The 20,120-nt window shown below is 49.8% G+C and overlaps 1 protein-coding gene across 1 annotated transcript in view; it reads right to left on the bottom strand.

Annotated features, from left to right (window-relative positions):
- The window catches only part of MYO7B (myosin VIIB), a 91,061-nt gene that overhangs the window by 51,876 nt on the left and 19,065 nt on the right, over positions 1-20,120 (bottom strand). The window contains exons 10-14 of the mRNA XM_065410298.1: positions 19,873-19,992; positions 19,495-19,637; positions 14,774-14,984; positions 11,095-11,230; positions 10,666-10,826 (exon numbers count right to left, since the gene is read on the bottom strand). Of these exons, the coding sequence (XP_065266370.1) occupies positions 10,666-10,826; positions 11,095-11,230; positions 14,774-14,984; positions 19,495-19,637; positions 19,873-19,992 (771 nt within the window). The remainder of the gene's footprint in view (positions 1-10,665; positions 10,827-11,094; positions 11,231-14,773; positions 14,985-19,494; positions 19,638-19,872; positions 19,993-20,120) is intronic.

Here is a 20,120-nt window from a genome sequence, read left to right as displayed (position 1 = left end):
GGGGAGGAGCGGAGCGGCAGCGCGCTCGGGGCAGGAGGCGGTGGTGAGCTGGGGGGGGGGGAGCGGTTCCTCTGCCCCCCCCAGGGTTACTTCCTCGCCCTCCCCACGCCCCCCTGAGCGCGCCGCTGCCGCTCCACTTCTCCCCCCTCCCTCCCAGGCTTGCCGCAAAACAGCTGATTCGCGCGGCAAGCCTGGGAGGGAGGGGGAAGAAGCGGAGCGGCAGCGGCGTGCTTAGGGGAGCAGGCGGAGCGGAGGTGAGCTGCGGCAGTGGGGGGCGTGGGGAGGGCCACAGGAAGTAATGGGGGGTAGAGGAACCGCTCCCCCCAAGCTTACCTCAACCTCCTCCCCAGAGCGCACCCCCGCTCCGCTTCAGCCCTTGCCTGGGAGGGAGGGGTAGGAGGGGAAATGCAGCGCGCCCTGGGGAGGAGGCAGGGCTGGGGATTTGGGGAAGGGGTTGGAATGGGGCGGGGAAAGGGCGGAGCTGGGGGGCGCCGGAAATGTTTTTTGCTTGGGGCAGCAAAAAACTTGGAGCTGGCCCTGCATAGAATCATAGAACTGGGAGGGACCTTCAGAGGTCATCTAGTCCAGTCCCCTGCACTCAAGGCAGGACTAAGTATTATCTAGACCAGGGATCGGCAACCTTTGGCACGCGGCTCGCCAGGGTAAGCACCCTGGCGGGCCGGGCTGGTTTGTTTACCTGCCGTGTCCGCAGGTTTGGCCGATCGCGGCTCCCACTGGCCGTGGTTCGCCGTCCCAGGCCAATGGGGGCGGCGGGAAGCGGCGCAGGCTGAGGGATGTGCTCGCCGCCACTTCCCGCCACCCCCATTGGCCTGGAGCGGCAAACCGCGGGCAGTGGGAGCCGCGATCGGCCGAACCTGCAGTCGCGGCAGGTAAACAAACCGGCCCGGCCCACCAGGGGTCTTACCCTGGCGAGCCCCATGCCAAAGGTTGCCGATCCCTGATCTAGACCATCCCTGATAGGTGTTTGTCCAACCTGCTCTTAAAAATATCCAATATTGGAGATTCCACAGTCTCCCTACACAATTTATTCCAGTGCTTATCCACTCTGACAGTTAGGAAGTTTTTCCTAATGTCCAACCTAAACTGCCCTTGCTGCAATTTAAGCCCATTGCTTCTTTTCCTATCCTCAGAGGTTAAGATTCCTACCTACAGCAGGGTTCCATTGCGATTGTTTGTTTGGTTGGTTATTACAGGGCTTCTTCAGAGCAAGGAGCTAATAACTGTGTGACAGAAGGTTTATTTGATGCTGGGGAACCACAGACTCCATTGGCCCATGTTGCTATTACACTTAAGCAAATCCATTCTGATAGTCATTCCTCTTTAAACATTCACACTTAGCATCTAACACATTGAGCACTTCTGCAGCTTTACCTATGGATCAACACTGCCCTCGCGTGGCCAAACACATGTACTTTTGGAAAATATTTCCTCAGAGTGCCTTAGAGCAGTGGTTTTCAAACTTTTTTTCTGGCGACCCAGTTGAAGAAAATTGTTGATGCCCGTGACCCAGCGGAGCTCAGGATGAGGGATTTGGGGTGTGGGAGGAGCTCAGAGCTGGTGCAGAGGGTTGGGTTGTGGGGGTGAGGGCTGTGGGGTGGGGCTGGGAATGAGGGGTTCAGGGTGTGAGGGGGCTCTGGGATGGGGCAGGGGGTGTGGGAGGGGGACTGGGGGTGCAGGCTCTGGGATGGGGCCAGGGATGAGGGGTTTGGGGTGCAGGAAGGGGCTCTGGGTTTGGGGGGGCTCAGGGCTGCGGCAGGGGATTGGGGCATAGGGTTGGGGCACAGGCTTACCTTGGGTGACTCCCGGTCAGCAGCGGTGCTAAGGCAGGCTTCCTGCCTGCCCTGGCACCGCGGACCAGGCTGCGCCTGGAAGCAGCCAGCAGCAGGTCCAGCTCCTAGGCAGAGGCGCGTGGCTCTTGCCTGCATACACCCTCTGCTGGCAGTCCCAGCAATCAACATCAAGGCAGTGCATCCAGGAGCAACAGGGAGGGGGAGGGGGAGGGGGAGGGCCACTGTCATAACTATAAAGGGAAGGGTGACAGCTCTCCTGTGTACAGTGCTATGGAATCCCTCCTAGCCAGAGACTCCAAATCCTTTTACCTGTAAAGGGTTAAGAAGCTCGGGTAACCTGGCTGACACCTGACCCCAAGGACCAATAAGGGGACAAGATACTTCCAAATCTTGGGGGGGGAAAGGCTTTTGTGTGTGCTGTTTGTTTTAAGGGTTGTTCGCTCTTGGGACTGAGAGGGACCGGACATCAATCCAGGTTCTCCCCATCTTTCTAAACAAGTCTCTCTTATTTCAAAATTGTAAGTAAAAGCCAGGCAAGGCGTCTTAGATTTACTTTGTTTTCTCAACTTGTAAATGTACCTTTTACCAGAGTGTTTATTTTTGTTTGCTGTACTTTGAACCTAAGACAGAAGAGGGGGGTCCTCTGAGCTCTTTAAGTTTGATTACCCTGTAAAGTTATTTTCCATACTGATTTTACAGAGATGATTTTTACCTTTTTCTTTAATTAAAAGCCTTCTTTTTAAGAACCTGATTGATTTCTCCTTGTTTTAAGATCCAAAGGGGGTTTGGATCTGTATTCACCAGGAGTTGGTGAAAGGAAAGAGGGGGGAAGGGTCAATTTCTCCTTGTTTTAAGATCTAAAAGGGGTTTGGATCTGTATTCACCAGGAGTTGGTGAAAGGAAGGAGGGGGGAAGGGTCAATTTCTCCTTATTTAAGATCCAAGGAGTTTGGATCTGTATTCACCAGGGAATTGGTGAAGGTCTCTCAAGGCTACCCAGGAAAGGGAATTAGCTTTGGGATGGTGGCAGCGGACCAGAACTAAGCTGGTAGTTAAGCTTAGAAGTCTTCATGCAGGCTCCTACATTTGTACCCTAAAGTTCAAAGTAGGGATACAGCCTTGACATGGTGGCACAGCGGTGGGATCGTTTTAAACCCAAAAGCCAGTAAGAGATTTTTTTTTCCTTCTAGTTGCTTGGAGAGCAGAGCTGAAGGTAGATGCATATCTTATCTCTCCTTGCCTGAAGGCAGAGGTGTTAAGTTTTTTTTAACAAGGCCCTTTGTTAAGAGAAGTGTTCAAATAAGTGAGCAAACTTTGATCTGGTAAAGGTAATTTACAAGCTGAATTGGTTTTTTTTTCTTTTTACATCCTCGGAAGTAGCTAGTTAGAAAGTCTCTGTTAACTCAGCAGCACTCAGCAGGAGCCTAAGCTAAATACATCCCAGTTTCAGTCAACTGCAGAGGGTGTGACCCAGCACAAGAAAACAGGAAAATGACTACCAAAGACGCAGCTAACAAAATAGAACTGGCCAAACTAGAAGCAGAAGAAAATGAGAGAAAACATCAGAGACTGCTTGAAATTAAAAAACTCGAGGAAAAAGCCAAACAGGAGGCCCATGAAAGAGAAGAAAAAGCCAAACAGGAGGCCCATAAAAGAGAGATGGAGCTGAAAGAAAAAGAGATGGAACTGGAAGCAGCAAGGACTAGGCAGGGTGCATCAGACCATCCTAACAACTCCTCTCCAGGTACCACTTCCCATCCCAGGAAATTCCCCACCTACAAGGCAGGCGATGATACTGAGGCCTTCTTAGAAAATTTTGAAAGGGCCTGCCTTGGATACAACATCCCTCCAACCCAGTACATGGTAGAGCTGAGGCCGCAGCTCAGTGGACCCTTAGCAGAAGTGGCGGCTGAAATGCCTAAGGAACACATGAACAGTTATGAACTTTTTAAAAACAAGGCCAGACTCAGAATGGGGCTAACACCCGAGCATGCCCGTCGGCGGTTCAGAGCCCTAAGGTGGAAACCAGATGTGTCATTTACCCGGCATGCCTACCACATTGACAAAAATTGTGATGCCTGGGTATCAGGAGCAAATGTTAAATCTCTGGAAGATCTGCTTTCCCTAGTAAAAATGGAGCAGTTTTTAGAGGGTGTTCCTGAGGAAATAGAAAGGTACATCCTAGATGGGAAGCCCAAAACTGTAACCGAGGCGGGGGAGATTGGAGCCAAATGGGTGGAGGTGACAGAAAAGAAAAAAGCTAGTAGCAGTTGGAGCGAATATCAGAAGGGGCAAGCCGAAACAAAACCTTATCACCGGGGACAACCCAAGGCCCCACCCACATCCCAAGGGAAACCCCAGACGCCTTCTCACCCCACCACACCAGTCTCCAGCAACCAACATCGCCCCGGTGATACCTTAGCAGGGCGATGTTTTAAATGTAATGAACTGGGGCATATAAAGGCTCACTGCCCCAAGAACCCCAACCGATTACAGTTCATTACACCCCAATCACACCAAAGAAACCCAGACCCAGATGCCTCTCTCATACCCTCGGAGCGAAGGGAAACCTTGAGAGTGGGCGGAAAGAAGGTTATCGCTTGGAGGGACACTGGGGCACAAGTGTCAACTATTCACCAATCCCTAGTGGACCCCAAACTCATCAACCCGGAGGCTACAGTGACAATTCAACCCTTCGTGTCACAGTCTGTAACCTTGCCTACAGCCAAGTTGCATGTCCAGTACAAGGGCTGGTCAGGAATGTGGACTTTTGCAGTCTATGACAATTATCCCATTCCCATGCTACTGGGGGAAGACTTGGCCAACCATGTGAAGCTAGCCAAGAGGGTGGGAATAGTCACCCGCAGCCAGGCTAAGCAAGCTTCCACCCCCATCCCTGTTCCTGAGCCGTCCACCAGGACCCCGTCTGTGTTACCGGAGACCCAAACACAGGTGGTGGAACCGGATCCCCTGCCAACGACTGCAACAGCCGTAGTGGATCCAATCCCAGAGACCCAGCCAAAGCCAGTCCCAGAACCGGAACTGGCAACGCAACCAGCACCAGAACCATTGCCAGCACTGAGTCCAGCGCTTGCAACCCCGTCTACAACTCCAATGCCAGAGGGCACCAGCGAGCCTAAACTGGCGGAAGCAGCAGATAACCCTACCCAAGAGGCTCAGCCAGAGCCTGAAATACCACATAGTGCACCAGCGGACAGCGGTTCACAGTCAATGGAAAAAGCCCCAGCACCTGCATCGCTTCCAGAGGGACCAAGCCCCAGTCCACAGTCCAAGGAGGAACTGATGTCTCCAGCATCAAGGGAACAGTTCCAGGCCGAGCAGGAAGCAGATGACAGCCTTCAGAAAGCTTGGGCGGCGGCACGGAGCACCCCACCGCCTCTCAGCTCTTCTAACCGATCCCGGTTTGTTGTAGAAAAAGGACTTTTATACAAGGAGACTTTTTCTGGTGGGCACCAGGAAGACTGGCATCCTCAAAGACAGCTGGTAGTTCCCACTAAGTATCGGGTAAAACTCTTGAGCTTAGCCCATGATCATCCCAGTGGCCATTCTGGGGTGAACAGAACCAAAGACCGGTTGGGGAAGTCCTTCCACTGGGAGGGAATGGGCAAGGACGTTGCTAATTATGTCCGGTCTTGTGAGGTGTGCCAACGAGTGGGAAAGCCCCAAGACCAGGTTAAAGCCCCTCTCCAGCCACTACCCATAATTGAGGTCCCATTTCAGCGAGTAGCTGTGGATATTCTGGGTCCTTTCCCAAAGAAGACACCCAGAGGAAAGCAGTACGTACTGACTTTCATGGATTTTGCTACCCGATGGCCGGAAGCTGTACCCTTAAGCAACACCAAGGCTAAAAGTGTGTGCCAGGCATTAGCAGACATTTTTGCCAGGGTAGGTTGGCCCTCCGACATCCTTACAGATTCGGGAACTAATTTCCTGGCAGGGAACATGAAAAACCTGTGGGAAGCTCATGGGGTGAATCACTTGGTTGCCACCCCTCATCACCATCAAACCAATGGTCTGGTGGAGAGGTTTAATGGAACTTTGGGGGCCATGATACGTAAATTCGTAAATGAACACTCCAATGATTGGGACCTAGTGTTGCAGCAGTTGCTTTTTGCCTACAGGGCTGTACCACATCCCAGTTTAGGGTTTTCGCCATTTGAACTTGTGTATGGCCGCGAGGTTAAGGGGCCATTACAGTTGGTGAAGCAGCAATGGGAGGGGTTTACGCCTTCTCCAGGAACTAACATTCTAGACTTTGTAAGCAACCTACAAAACACCCTCCGACACTCTTTAGCCCTTGCTAAAGAAAACCTAAAGGATGCTCAGGAAGAGCAAAAGGCCTGGTATGATAAACATTCCAGAGAACGGTCCTTCAAAGTAGGAGACCAAGTCATGGTCTTAAAGGCGCTCCAGGCCCATAAAATGGAAGCGTCGTGGGAAGGACCATTCACGGTCCAGGAGCGCCTAGGAGCTGTTAACTATCTCATAGCCTCCCCCACCTCCAACATAAAGCCTAAGGTATACCATGTTAATTCTCTTAAGCCCTTTTATTCTAGAGAATTAAACGTTTGCCAGTTTACAGCCCAGGAAACTGATGACGCGGAGTGGCCTGCAGGTGTCTACTATGAAGGAAAAAGGAATGGTGGCGTGGAAGAGGTGAACCTCTCCACGACCCTGGGACGTCTGCAGCGACAGCAGATAAAGGAGCTGTGCACAAGCTTTGCACCGATTTTCTCAGCCACTCCAGGACGGACCGAACGGGCATACCACTCCATTGACACAGGTAATGCTCACCCAATTAGAACCCCACCCTACCGGGAGTCACCTCATGCCCAAGCGGCTATACAAAGGGAGATCCAGGACATGCTACAGATGGGTATAATCCGCCCCTCTAGCAGTGCATGGGCATCTCCAGTGGTTCTAGTTCCCAAACCAGATGGGGAAATACGCTTTTGCGTGGACTACCGTAAGCTAAATGCTGTAACTCGTCCTGACAACTATCCAATGCCACGCACAGATGAGCTATTGGAGAAATTGGGACATGCCCAATTCATCTCTACTTTAGACTTAACCAAGGGGTACTGGCAAGTACCACTAGATGAACCCGCTAAGGAAAGGTCCGCCTTCGTCACCCAGGCAGGGGTGTATGAATTCAATGTACTCCCTTTCGGGTTGCGAAATGCACCCGCCACCTTCCAAAGACTTGTAGATGGTCTCTTAGCGGGATTGGGAGAATCTGCCGTTGCCTATCTCGATGATGTGGCCATTTTTTCTGATTCATGGACAGAACACCTGGAGCACCTGAAAAAAGTCTTCGAGCGCATCCGGCAGGCAGGACTAACTGTTAAGGCTAAAAAGTGTCAAATAGGCCAAAACAGAGTGACATACCTGGGGCACCAGGTGGGTCAAGGAACTATAAATCCCCTACAGGCCAAAGTGGATGCTATCCAAAAGTGGCCGGTTCCAAAGTCAAAGAAACGGGTCCAATCCTTCTTAGGCTTGGCCGGATATTATAGGCGATTAGTACCACACTACAGCCAAATCGCCGCCCCGCTGACAGACCTAACCAGAAAGAAACAGCCAAATGCAGTTCAGTGGACTGATAAGTGTCAAAAGGCCTTTAACCAGCTTAAGGCAACACTCATGTCTGACCCTGTGCTAAGGGCCCCAGACTTTGACAAACCGTTCCTAGTAACCACAGATGCTTCCGAGCGAGGCGTGGGAGCAGTTTTAATGCAGGAAGGACCGGATCAAGAATTCCATCCTGTCGTGTTTCTCAGCAAGAAACTGTCTGAGAGGGAAAGCCACTGGTCAATCAGCGAAAAGGAATGCTACGCCATTGTGTACGCGCTGGAAAAGTTACGCCCATATGTTTGGGGACGGCGTTTCCAACTACAAACAGACCATGCTGCGCTACAGTGGCTTCATACCGCCAAGGGAAATAACAAAAAACTTCTTCGGTGGAGTTTAGCTCTCCAAGATTTTGATTTTGAAATACAACACATTTCGGGAGCTTCTAACAAAGTGGCTGATGCACTCTCCCGGGAAAGTTTCCCAGAGTTAACTGGTTAACAATTGTTCTTGGAATGAAACATATTGTTAGTTTTTATATAATCAGTAGTATGTCTAAAGGTACATGTGTCTTATTAACTCTGTTTTCTCCTAGAGCTCCAGGAAAGAAATCACAGCCAGTGTGGAACCAAACGTCCAACACTATCTGTGATTTGGGGGGCATGTCATAACTATAAAGGGAAGGGTGACAGCTCTCCTGTGTACAGTGCTATGGAATCCCTCCTAGCCAGAGACTCCAAATCCTTTTACCTGTAAAGGGTTAAGAAGCTCGGGTAACCTGGCTGACACCTGACCCCAAGGACCAATAAGGGGACAAGATACTTCCAAATCTTGGGGGGGAAAGGCTTTTGTGTGTGCTGTTTGTTTTAAGGGTTGTTCGCTCTTGGGACTGAGAGGGACCAGACATCAATCCAGGTTCTCCCCATCTTTCTAAACAAGTCTCTCTTATTTCAAAATTGTAAGTAAAAGCCAGGCAAGGCGTCTTAGATTTACTTTGTTTTCTCAACTTGTAAATGTACCTTTTACCAGAGTGTTTATTTTTGTTTGCTGTACTTTGAACCTAAGACAGAAGAGGGGGGTCCTCTGAGCTCTTTAAGTTTGATTACCCTGTAAAGTTATTTTCCATACTGATTTTACAGAGATGATTTTTACCTTTTTCTTTAATTAAAAGCCTTCTTTTTAAGAACCTGATTGATTTCTCCTTGTTTTAAGATCCAAAGGGGGTTTGGATCTGTATTCACCAGGAGTTGGTGAAAGGAAAGAGGGGGGAAGGGTCAATTTCTCCTTGTTTTAAGATCTAAAAGGGGTTTGGATCTGTATTCACCAGGAGTTGGTGAAAGGAAGGAGGGGGGAAGGGTCAATTTCTCCTTATTTAAGATCCAAGGAGTTTGGATCTGTATTCACCAGGGAATTGGTGAAGGTCTCTCACGGCTACCCAGGAAAGGGAATTAGCTTTGGGATGGTGGCAGCGGACCAGAACTAAGCTGGTAGTTAAGCTTAGAAGTCTTCATGCAGGCCCCTACATTTGTACCCTAAAGTTCAAAGTAGGGATACAGCCTTGACAGCCACCCATTGGTTTCTCAAATCCAGCCACCCATATTGCCACCCACCCCCACCCCATCACAGCTCAGGAGGCTGTGGCCGCAAGAAAAGACCCTGGTGGCCGCAAGAAAAGAAACACTGGATTAGTTGCTGCCAGGGACTGGGGGAGCCTGAGAATAGCTTCTGGCTGGCTGCTGGGACCAAGCAGGTAGTTACTGGCAGGGACTGGGGGAGTGAGGAAGGAGCTTCTGGTTGGCTGCTGGGACTCAACTAAGATGGGCTACAGGGAAGTGGTCCAGGGAAACATAGAGCAGCAATTAGCAAAGGGACACAGCGAAAGGATTAAAGGGTCTCTGGGTTGGGACCCAGAGCAATGAGTGGGACCGTATCCCCCCCAGCCACTGAGGGAAGTGTCTGTTCCCTAAGGAAGGGAATTAGAGCTGTGGCATCGCAGAGAAGAGGGCTGCACTGGGACTGACTCAGTGGGGAGCTGTGGTCAGTGAACTGAGTCCAAGAGGGGTGACTTAGCAGGAAAGCTGGGGTCACTGAGGACTCAAGTAGAGGCAAGGCGACCCCAGGGAAAAAGCCCTCAAGGCAGTGCTCAATTCCAGAGTAGGAGCGTGCAACCTAGCTGGACCAAGCGAGGGTACCGTGATGGGCCCTGTTGTGCTGGTTAAAGACTGAGCCCAGGGAGAGTGCAGGACATGGGGGACATTTTGGATTGTGTACCCCAGAAGGGATTTGTTTGGTTTTTCACATAGACTGAGAGACTCGGCCAGAGGTCTGAGTCCTCAAAGACCTGCCTGACAACTGCAGCAGCCGACGGGGCACTGTGAGTGGAGAAAATCGAGAAAAAACACACACTCGACCAGGGGCGCTCGCGAGAGATGAGTGCACCCCATTACAACCTTGCTATCCAATACAGCAGTATCTGGGACAGGGCTCCTAGGCTGTAGTTCACAGGACTCATATTTTATTCTGGACTGGCTGTCTGAATGATCCCATGCACAATGCCTGGACTGCACAATGTTCCACTCCCAGATCACTTCCTATGATACTCTTAAATGATCCCACATGAAGTTCTGAGGTTCCCACAAAGCTATCCTGGGACTTCAGATGGAGAGGTTTTTTTTTTTAATCAATTGCCAGTTGTCTGCCTGCTCCTAGAGTTGTATTCACTCTACTGTGGTGCCTCCTGGTCACACCTTGCTTCAATTAAAAGGAGCTTCTGGATTTACAATGCACGCCTTTAGGCATGATTTTCTCCATGCCACCTCCACTCAGACAGACACACACACACTCTCTCTCTCTCTCTCTCTCTCTCTCTTAGACGGTTGCAGCTGGCATCTACCTTCAGACAGAAAACCAGGCACAGCTGAGGCAGACTCAATATAGACTTGTCAATTTGCTGTCTGAGCATGCTGAAAAAGAAGTACAGCTCAAATGCTTCGATGCGAGCCTGAATGTAGCCTCCACATAGGCCATTCAGGGAGAGGAATTCCTAAGGCCCCCTGTTACTCTGAGTTTTGGGTTGGCATCACAGCAGTTTATGGCAATAACTCAGGATTCCAGTTGATCATGCAAGCTGTTCTACCAGCGCACAAATTGCTCAAGGGAAAGACAGAAGAGTTTGCAGACAGAATGTAAGACCATTTGGAAGGCTGAAGATAATCAAGCACACTTCAGATTTTTTTTTTTTAATCAAGTGGAAGAAAACCAACCTTGAGGATATGCTCAGCTCTGAGATGTTTTATGCTCCCACGGCCTAGGGTAGCCACGGTTGTTTCCACCTGGAAGATCTGCCTCAGGAATTTGTTTTTGGAAGAGTAAACCAATTGCATTATGTTGGAGCTGAGCATGTCACGATTCTTCTCCAGGAAACCTGTGGGTCAGAAATAAAATAACCTCATCATCTGCACAGGCTCTGATCCCAGGCTGCCACTCTAAAATAAACCTAATTTACAGTAACTTGCAACTCAATTTAAATGAATCCTCTTGCCTTCATTACTTCTGCTTGGCAAGCAGGAGGCTGTGTGTAATCTAGCACCATAGAGAGGACAATGACCCATGGTGCAGCTGCCTCAGGGGAGAGGCGCTCTCCTCTCTTTGCTTCTGAGGAGGACCGTGCTTGTACAGAGAAGTGTTCTCACCTTTCGACTGGTAATAGACAATCCCAGCAAAGTGGCTGATACCAAATTTGGTGTCATGGACGCTCCTCGGTGGGAGGTAGACTTTGCTTTTGCCATGATGGGAATTGATTTTGTTTAGCAGAGTGGCGTCAGTGCCCTAGGAACAAACACAACCAAGAGGCGGGGTGAAGCAGATTCTCTCTCCAAGCACTGGCCTCTACAGTGCGAGCAAAAAAAAAAAAAAAAAATAGTGGTCCGAGATAAAAAAAGGGTTAAATCTGGACCTGCACTGGGTGATTGCACTGGAGTGGGAGGAGGGAAAGTGTTGTTAGGAGCTGGATCCAGCAGTAGGGCAAGGCACCATCCTAGAACTCTCAAATACAAAGACAGGGCCTACCTAGAGTATCAACTGGCACTTCACAGCACCAGTGAGTGTGTCCTGCTACCTTGGGGCCAGGGAATCACCCCCGCTGACTCCACTGAGGTCACCTGCAGCTGCTAGGAGATCCCCAAAGCTGTGCAAGAGGCAGTAAGAGTTGCTTGAGAGAATGTTCCTCTGGCCTCTTTGAGCCTTCCTGCCCAGCACAGGCTCAGTGGCACAGAGGCCCTCCATGAGGCTGGCACCGCTCTCCTTCCCCCGGCCCTTGTGCAACTCTGGAGGTTACAGACAGGATTCTGCCCTGCATAGCCAATCATCTGGGAAGCTCAACGGGTGAGTTTGGTAGGCTGGCAATCAGTTGGATGCTTGTCATTAAGCGTATAGTTTTCATTACAATTCATCAGTGAGGGGAAAAAAACCACCAGGATAATGCTGTTGTTAAAGGGATGTCGTCAACAGCTTCCTCCTCCTTGGGGTGGCGGAGAGCATGTAGAATGGGCAGGGCTGTGCTCTTTGAAGTGCCATGGGCCCTTGAGATACTAAGGAGGGAGCAAACCCTTTGCTCTTCTGAGTGCAGGGACTGCAGTTGTGATTATCCTTTTACTGGAGCATGCAGAGAGCATGGGGGATGCTCTCCAGCCTCTGTGCTCTTACCACCTGGCACAGCTGCATCATTTAAGAATACCTTACTAGGTATTTGGCCCAAAAAGCCAAAACTGAGGGTGAAGGCTGTGATGGTTAAAAAAATAAAAAAATAGAGTGCAAGTGAAGGCAAATACATATATTTGTAGTATTATAACAAATGGAAGGAAGGGGATGTTAATAGTAATGAATATAAATCAGAAATTAGGACTTGTAGAAAATTGATAAGGGAAGCAAAGAGACACAAGGTGGCAGCTATGGCCAGCAGCATTAATGACAATAAGAAGGAGACTTTTAAATATAATAGGGGGGAAAAAATCCTGACAATGATATTGGTCCATTACTAGGTGGAAATAGTAGAATTATCAATAATAATTCAGAAAAGGCAGAAGTGTTCAATACATATTTCTGTTCTGTATTTGGGGAGAAAACAGATGCTATAGTCTCATCCTATGGTGATGATAACACAATTCCCATTCCACTAGCATCTCTGGAGGATGTTAAACAGAAGCTACTACAGCTAGACATTTTAAAAATCTGGTCCAGATAACTTGCATCCAAGAGTTTTAGAAGAGCTGGTTGAAGAGCTTGCTAGACTGTTAATGTTGTTTTTCAATAAGTCTTGGAGAACTGAGGAACCAGAAGACTGGAAGAAAGCTAATGTAACAATTTTTTAAAAGGGTAAATGGAATGACCTGGGTAATTATAGGCTGGTCAGCCTGACTGCAATCCTTGGCAAGATAATGGAGCAGCTGATATGGGACTCGATTAATAAAGAATTAAAGGAAGGTAAGATAATTAATGCAAATCAACATGGGTTTATGGAAAATAGATCCTGTCAGATGAACTTGATTTCTTTTTTGATGACATTACAGATTTGGTTGATAAAGGTAAAAGGGTTGATGTAATATACTTAGATTTCTATAAGGCATGACATGTTGATTAAAAAACTAGAACGATATAAAATTAACATGGCACACATTAAATGGATTAAAAACTGGCTAACTGATAAGTTTCAAAATGTAATTGTAAATAGGGAATTGTCATTGAGTGGGTGAGTTTCCAGTGGGGTCCCACATGGATTGGTTCTTGGCCCTACACTCTTTAATGTTTTTATTAGTGACCTGAAAGAAAGCATAAAATCATCACTGATAAAGTTTGCAGATGATAAAAAAATTGGGGGAGTGGTAAATAATGAAGAGGACAGGTCACTGATTCAGAGTGATCTGGATCTCAGTAAACTGGGTGCAAGCAAACAATACGCTTTTTATTCGGCTAAATGTAAATGCATACCCCTAGGAACAAAGACTGCAGGCCATACGTACAGGATGGGGGACTCTCTATCCTGGGAAGCAGTGACTCTGAAAAAGCTTTGGGGGTTGTGGTGGATAATCAGCTAAACATGTGCTCCCAGTGTGACGCTGTGGCCAAAAGAGTTAATGTGACCCTGGGATGCATAAACAGGGGAATTTTGAGAAGGAGTACAAAGGTTATTTTACCTCTATATTTGGCACTGGGATATTTGGCACTGCTGGAATACTGTGTCCAGCTCTAGTGTCCACAATTCAAGAAGGATGTTGATAAATTGGAGAGGGGTTCAGAGAAGAGCCATGAGAATGATTAAAGGATTAGAAAACATGCCGTATAATGATTGACTCAAAGAGCTCAATCTATTTTAACAAAGAAAAGGTTAAGGTGTGACTTGATTACAGTCTATAAGTGTCTACATGGGGAACAAATATTTAATAATGGGCTTTTCAATCTAGCAGAGAAAGGTATAACATGATCCAATGGCTGGAAGTTGAAGCTAGATAAATTCAGACTGGAACTAAGGCATACATTTTAACAATTAAGGTAATTTACCATTGGAACAATTTACCAAGGTTTGTCATGGATTCTCAATTGTCTTGTAATGACAATTTTAAAATCAAGTTTGGATATTTTTCTAAAAGATCTTCTCTAGGAATTATTTCGGGGAAGTTCTATGGTCTGTGTTATACAGACGGGCAGACTAGATGATCACAGTGGTCCCTTCTGGCCTTGGAATCTATGAGTCTATAAGGGCCATAAATGATTCTGGCCCCAAAGAATTCTGGAGCAGCAATTCCTCTCACCTGTAAGCACTGTCTGGCACACAGTCAACCAGGGAACCATCTACAGCAGGGGTCGGCAACATTCGGCACGCGGCTCGCCAGGGTAGGCACCCTGGTGGGCCGGGCCAGTTTATTTACCTGCTGACGCGGCAGGTTCAGCCGATCGCGGCCCTCCCGGGCCAATGGGGGTGGCGGGAAGCCGCGGCCAGCACATCCCTCGGCCTGCACCGCTTCCCGCCCCCCCCCCATTGGCCCGGGACGGCGAACCGCGGCGAGTGGGGGCCGCGATCGGCCGAACCTGCCGTGTCAGCAGGTAAATAAACTGGCCCGGCCCGCCAGGGTGCTTACCCTGGCGAGCCGCGTGCCGAACGTTGCTGACCCCTGATCTACAGTGTGCACAAGAGTTTTAATCTCATGGACTTTCCCCTTTGGGTTGCAACTGGAGAGGACACTAAAGGTAGTGAAGGGACTTCTGTGGGGAGATGACTCTCACTGGGTCTTACCAGCTCACGGTCCCTCCAGAAGAGCTTTCTAGGCAGCTGCCCTCTGTGTGAAGCCAAGAGACCAGACAGAATAAGACTCTCACCTTAGGGAACTTGCTTTCTTCATCAATGAGGGAGACAATGTTCATGGGTTTGAGTGCGATCACTTCCAACGCCTGGTGGTTGTCTGTGAAGTCAATGTGGCTCCAGGAGATGTGCTCCGCAAGGTATTCCTCCTGCTCCAGCTTGAAGACATGGCGCACAAAGAACTGCTGAAGGTGCTCGTTGGCAAAGTTAATACAGAGCTGCTCAAAGCTGCAGGGGAACAGCATGGGGAATCCACTGTCATCTCCATGTTACCTGGTACCATCACTATCACTGGACAGTATTATCTGATACTCTATATTCGATACATGCACACAGGGAACACTGTTATAGTTTAGATGATACCATTTCACACTGTTAACGAACACCTCTGGTGTATGTTGTTCTATCTGGGCACATATCACCATGCCCAACAACTCACATGCAATTGACTCCTTCTTCATATAGTGTGCGGCTGGCAGGACAGATTGTTTCATTTTATATTTTGTTTTGTTTTTTACAGAGACCCTTAGGAGCTTCCTGGTTGTGTGCCTAGCCAGCCTGTATGTGCTTAGCTAGCCTGTATAGGTGTGTGATCAGATTCCTCTTACTCTTGTCCTCTCTGCCACCTTCCCTCCTTTTGTTTGTCACTCGCGCATCTTGCATCTGGTCTTGTAAATGCTTGGGGGCAAGGATTTTGTGTGCTGGTGTGTCTGCACACCATGAGGCCCTGATCTGGATTGTGATCTTTGGGAATAATAAATAGTATTATTTATTATTTATTAGGCACAATCATAATATAGCCAGATTTATCACATATTCCATTAAAGGTAGCATACAGAAATGTGATACTGATCACATGCTCCCTGGGCTTTATCCCAGGTGTAGAATCTTTGGTACATTAATATGCAGACCACCAGTGGTTCATGGTCTGCACAGCATTTGCTGATGATCTGTGGAAAGCTGGCTGGTTATATGGTTCTGGCTCTCCTCCTTGTGTCCTGCTGGTTCCCTACCAAAGAACCTCAGTGCTCCTAGAAGGAGCTGGACACAAGGAGGCAGAGGGAGCCTAGCAAAGCCCCAGGCTGCAGGCCTAGTTAAGGGCCCACAAAGGGTACTAGCAGGGTACCTGGAGTGGAGCAGTGCTGGGGAAGAGCAGAGGGAGCTCCAGCCTAGCAAAGCTGCAGGCCTAGTTAAGGGCCCACGAAGGGTACTGGGGCTGCAGAGGGGCAGCCCAGAGATAGGCAGAGGCAGCTGGTCCAACCCCCAGTGCCGATGATGAGTGGTTTATAGACTGCAGTCCACCCCAGGGAGTGGGGTCTAGATGGTGACTGGCAGTAGCCACTGAGGCGAGGTGGAGATAGGGGGTTGGGGGTTCCCCTGGGAGGGGAGACCCAGAGTGTGTGGGTTGCTGCAGTGGGCAGAACCCCTGGGCAAAGGGCACCGGGGTTCGGGAGGGACACGGGGGGCCAGCAGCAGGCGAGACATCAGCTGGCGGAGGGCGCTCCGGAGCTGGAAAAGAACTAATTCCTTGGACAACCAGCAGGAGGCGCCGCACCGGTGAGTCGTTGCCCCGCCACACATGGTGGAGAATGTGAGCATAGGCGGTCCGCCCCTGATACAAGGGGCAGGGCAAGGACTGTGGGAGTATTGCCCGAATCCTAGCATTAAGGAAATGAAGGTGGAGAAAAATGGTGACAGACTGTACTGGAGAGCCTGTGTGGTCCGGCTCGCCGAAAAGCAAGCAGGACTACTTCAGCTGCTGCGGGGGAGGGCACATGGACCTCATTGGGGGCCAGGCACCTGGGGCTGGATGCTGATGCCGGGGCTTAAAGACTGTTGGGCCTGTGGGGAGCCAGGGAACATGAAGAGGGAGTGCCCCTACGGGACTCGCAGGGCCCAGGCTAGCCCTGAAGGAAGGGCTACGCCAGAGACAAACTGTGGAAGGGCCAGAGTGCCCCTGTGAAGTAAACAGGGGGGCTCCAAACTTGTTGGGCCTGTGGGGAGCCTGGGCACAGGAAGAGGGAGTGCCCTCATGGGACTCACAGGGCCCAGGCTACCCCTGAGGTGGCTAAAGGAAGGCACTGGATGTGCTTCCTGTGCCACAAGGGGGGCCAGGTAAGGCGGCCTTGCCCCCAGGGAAAGAGGGGGAGGCTGGAGAATCGGGCTGGGTCCGAAACTGCCCCGAAGGAGGGAGTGGTGAGGACCAGGGCCCTGGAAAGGAGAGGATCTGGGGCAGAGAGGCCCCAGATCAAAAGTGGAAACCATGTGGGAGCGGGACGACCTACAGTGGGGACCCAGACATACAGGGGAACCCACGCAGGGACCGGACCGGCTACAGTGGGGACCCAGACTGCAGAAGAGGGAAGCAGGTGGCTCCTCTTAATAGAGAACCTGTGGCAGGAAAGAGACATCCTGCGGACCCAGTTGAGAGGGAAGCTGGGAAGACAGAGGACCCCCCTCCCCTGGTGCGGTTTTAAGGGGGAGGGTGTGTGGTGGGGTGGCTGCCCCACCCCAGTAAAGAGGGGTTAAAAGCAGACCGGGAGAGGGCTGCAACTGGGAAAGCTGGGCTGATTAAGGAAGCAGCTGCAGCTGTGGCCAGCTCAATCAGGGCCCAGCTGGCCCTTATAAGAGGGCAGTGGGCGAGGAGCTAAGAAGACACTCTCTCTCTAGCGTTTTGAGAGAGGAGGCCCTGGCTGCCTGGGAGCTGAGCAGGGTACCTGAGGTGGAGCAGTGCTGGGGAAGGGCAGAGGGATTCTAGCAAAGCCCCAGGCTGCAGGCCTAGTTAAGGGCCCACAAAGGGTACTGGGGCTGCAGAGAGGCAGCCCAGAGATAGGCAGAGGCAGCTTGTCCAACCCCCCTTGCCGATGATGAGTGGTTTATAGACTGCAGTCTGTCCCAGGGAGCAGGGGCTAGATGACTGGCAGTAGCCAGTGAGGCGAGGTGGGGATAGGGGTTGGGGGTTCCCCTGGGAGGGGAGACCCAGAGCTTGTGGGTTGCTGCAGTGGGCAGAACCCCTGGGCAAAGGGCACCGGGGTCCAGGAGGGACACAGGGGGCCAGTGGCAGGTGAGACATCAGCCGGCAGAGGGCGCTTCATTGCTGGAAAAGAACTAATTCCCTGGACAACTAGCAGGAGGCGCCGTGCTGGTGAGTCGTCGCCCCGCGACAGGGCAACTACTACCTAAGAGGAAACAGAAGCTGCCCTTGGGGCCTGAAGCCACCAGTGGGAGAGGAATGTCCAGGAGAGATGGGAAAGAGACAATGGGCATTATGTCAGGGAGGAAGAGGAATCTGGGCAGCATGTCCACAGGAGCAGGGAAATCAAGAGGCCTGAAACCATGTACAGGAGAAGACGGCAAGAGGAAAGCATGCAGGGAATGGGAACCTGAGGTGTCCACAACATGATCTCCATTAAGATGTGGTCCATGCTATGATGAAGTTGGAGAACCCCTATGCTGTGCAACATAGCTCAGCAGAGGTAATGGCATCTGTGTGGCAGGAAAAGTCAGCACAGGGATGTGATCATCACTAGGACAATTCAGTGATGGAAGCAAACACCATAGAATCATAGATTCTAGGACTGGAAGCGACCTCGAGAGGTCATCGAGTCCAGTCCCCTGCCCTCATGGCAGGACCAAATACTGTCTAGACCATCCCTGATAGACATTTATCTAACCTACTCTTAAATATCTTCAGAGATGGAGATTCCACAACCTCCCTAGGCAATTTATTCCAGTGTTTAACCACCCTGACAGTTAGGAACTTTTTCCTAATGTCCAACCTAAACCTCCCTTGCTGCAGTTTAAGCCCATTGCTTCTTGTTGTATCCTTAGAGGCTAATGTGAACAAGTTTTCTCCCTCCTCCTTATGACACCCTTTTAGATACCTGAAAACTGCTATCATGTCCCCTCTCAGTCTTCTCTTTTCCAAACTCAACAAACCCAATTCTTTTAGCCTTCCTTCATAGGTCATGTTCTCAAGACCTTTAATCATTCTTGTTGCTCTTCTCTGGACCCTCTCCAATTTCTCCACATCTTTCTTGAAATGCGGTGCCCAGAACTGGACACAATACTCCAGTTGAGGCCTAACCAGCGCAGAGTAGAGCGGAAGAATGACTTCTCGTGTCTTGCTTACAACACACCTGTTAATACATCCCAGAATCATGTTTGCTTTTTTTGCAACAGCATCACACTGTTGACTCATATTTAGCTTGTGGTCCATTATAACCCCTAGATCCCTTTCTGCCATACTCCTTCCTAGACAGTCTCTTCCCATTCTGTATGTGTGAAACTGATTTTTCCTTCCTAAGTGGAGCACTTTGCATTTGTCTTTGTTAAACTTCATCCTGTTTACCTCAGACCATTTCTCCAATTTGTCCAGATCATTTTGAATTATGACCCTATCCTCCAAAGCAGTTGCAATCCCTCCCAGTTTGGTATCATCCGCAAACTTAATAAGCGTACTTTCTATGCCAATATCTAAGTCGTTAATGAAGATATTGAACAGAGCCGGTCCCAAAACAGACCCCCACTTGTTATGCCTTTCCAGCAGGATTGGGAACCATTAATAACAACTCTCTGAGTACGGTTATCCAGCCAGTTATGCACCCACCTTATAGTGGTCCATCTTTACTTTGATCGCGAAGACGACAATGAATGACCAAATTAATTCATTTGTTCCCTACCTTTATGTCTGCTATTTGTCACTTTCCCTGACAGAAATGAATCTGGAACATCCTACCTGTTGGTGTTAAAGTTTTCAAAACCAAAGATGTCCAGAAGCCCAATGGACCTGCGCAAACTTTTAGAATCCTGAGAAGGTGGGTTGAAAGTTGCAGCATTGATCTTATTTACTATCCACAAGAAGAGGTGGCCATAGATTCCCTACGGAAGAGTTAAAAAGGCGGTAAGGGCCCAATAATGCAAACCCTACTGGGCCTTGTGCTTGCTGTTCAGAATGAAGTCAACATGCACGCTCAGTGTAGCAAGATCTAGGGCCCAGTGATAAGTGTTTGCAGAATCAGGCCCTCAGACAGCCAGTAGACACAGCTCTGAAAGCATTCACGCTCTTTGAAAAGCATCAATGCAATGCACACTTGGAGGGGATGAACTCCTTTACCTTCACAAAGGCGTCTCTCCCATCAGCAGCCTGGGCAACGCTCAGGGGCATGGACACGCTCTCTCCTCGGATGATGATCGAGTGGTTTGTAAGGCTGTTTTGCAGTTCTCCGGAGTCCACCTGTAGGAATAATCATTGCAGCTGGATCATTCGATGTAGATAAAGCAGACCTGGCAAAAACGGGAGGAGTCTGACTCAGGAAAAGGAGTGTAAGATAGAAGTGGGGAAAGCAGAGATAGGCTGTCTGA

Source organism: Emys orbicularis, chromosome 9 (genome assembly GCF_028017835.1).
Source record: "Emys orbicularis isolate rEmyOrb1 chromosome 9, rEmyOrb1.hap1, whole genome shotgun sequence".
Taxonomy (NCBI): Eukaryota; Metazoa; Chordata; order Testudines; family Emydidae; genus Emys; species Emys orbicularis.
The sequence above is the reverse complement of the archived record's forward strand: the minus strand, read 5'-3'. Positions and strand labels throughout refer to the sequence as shown.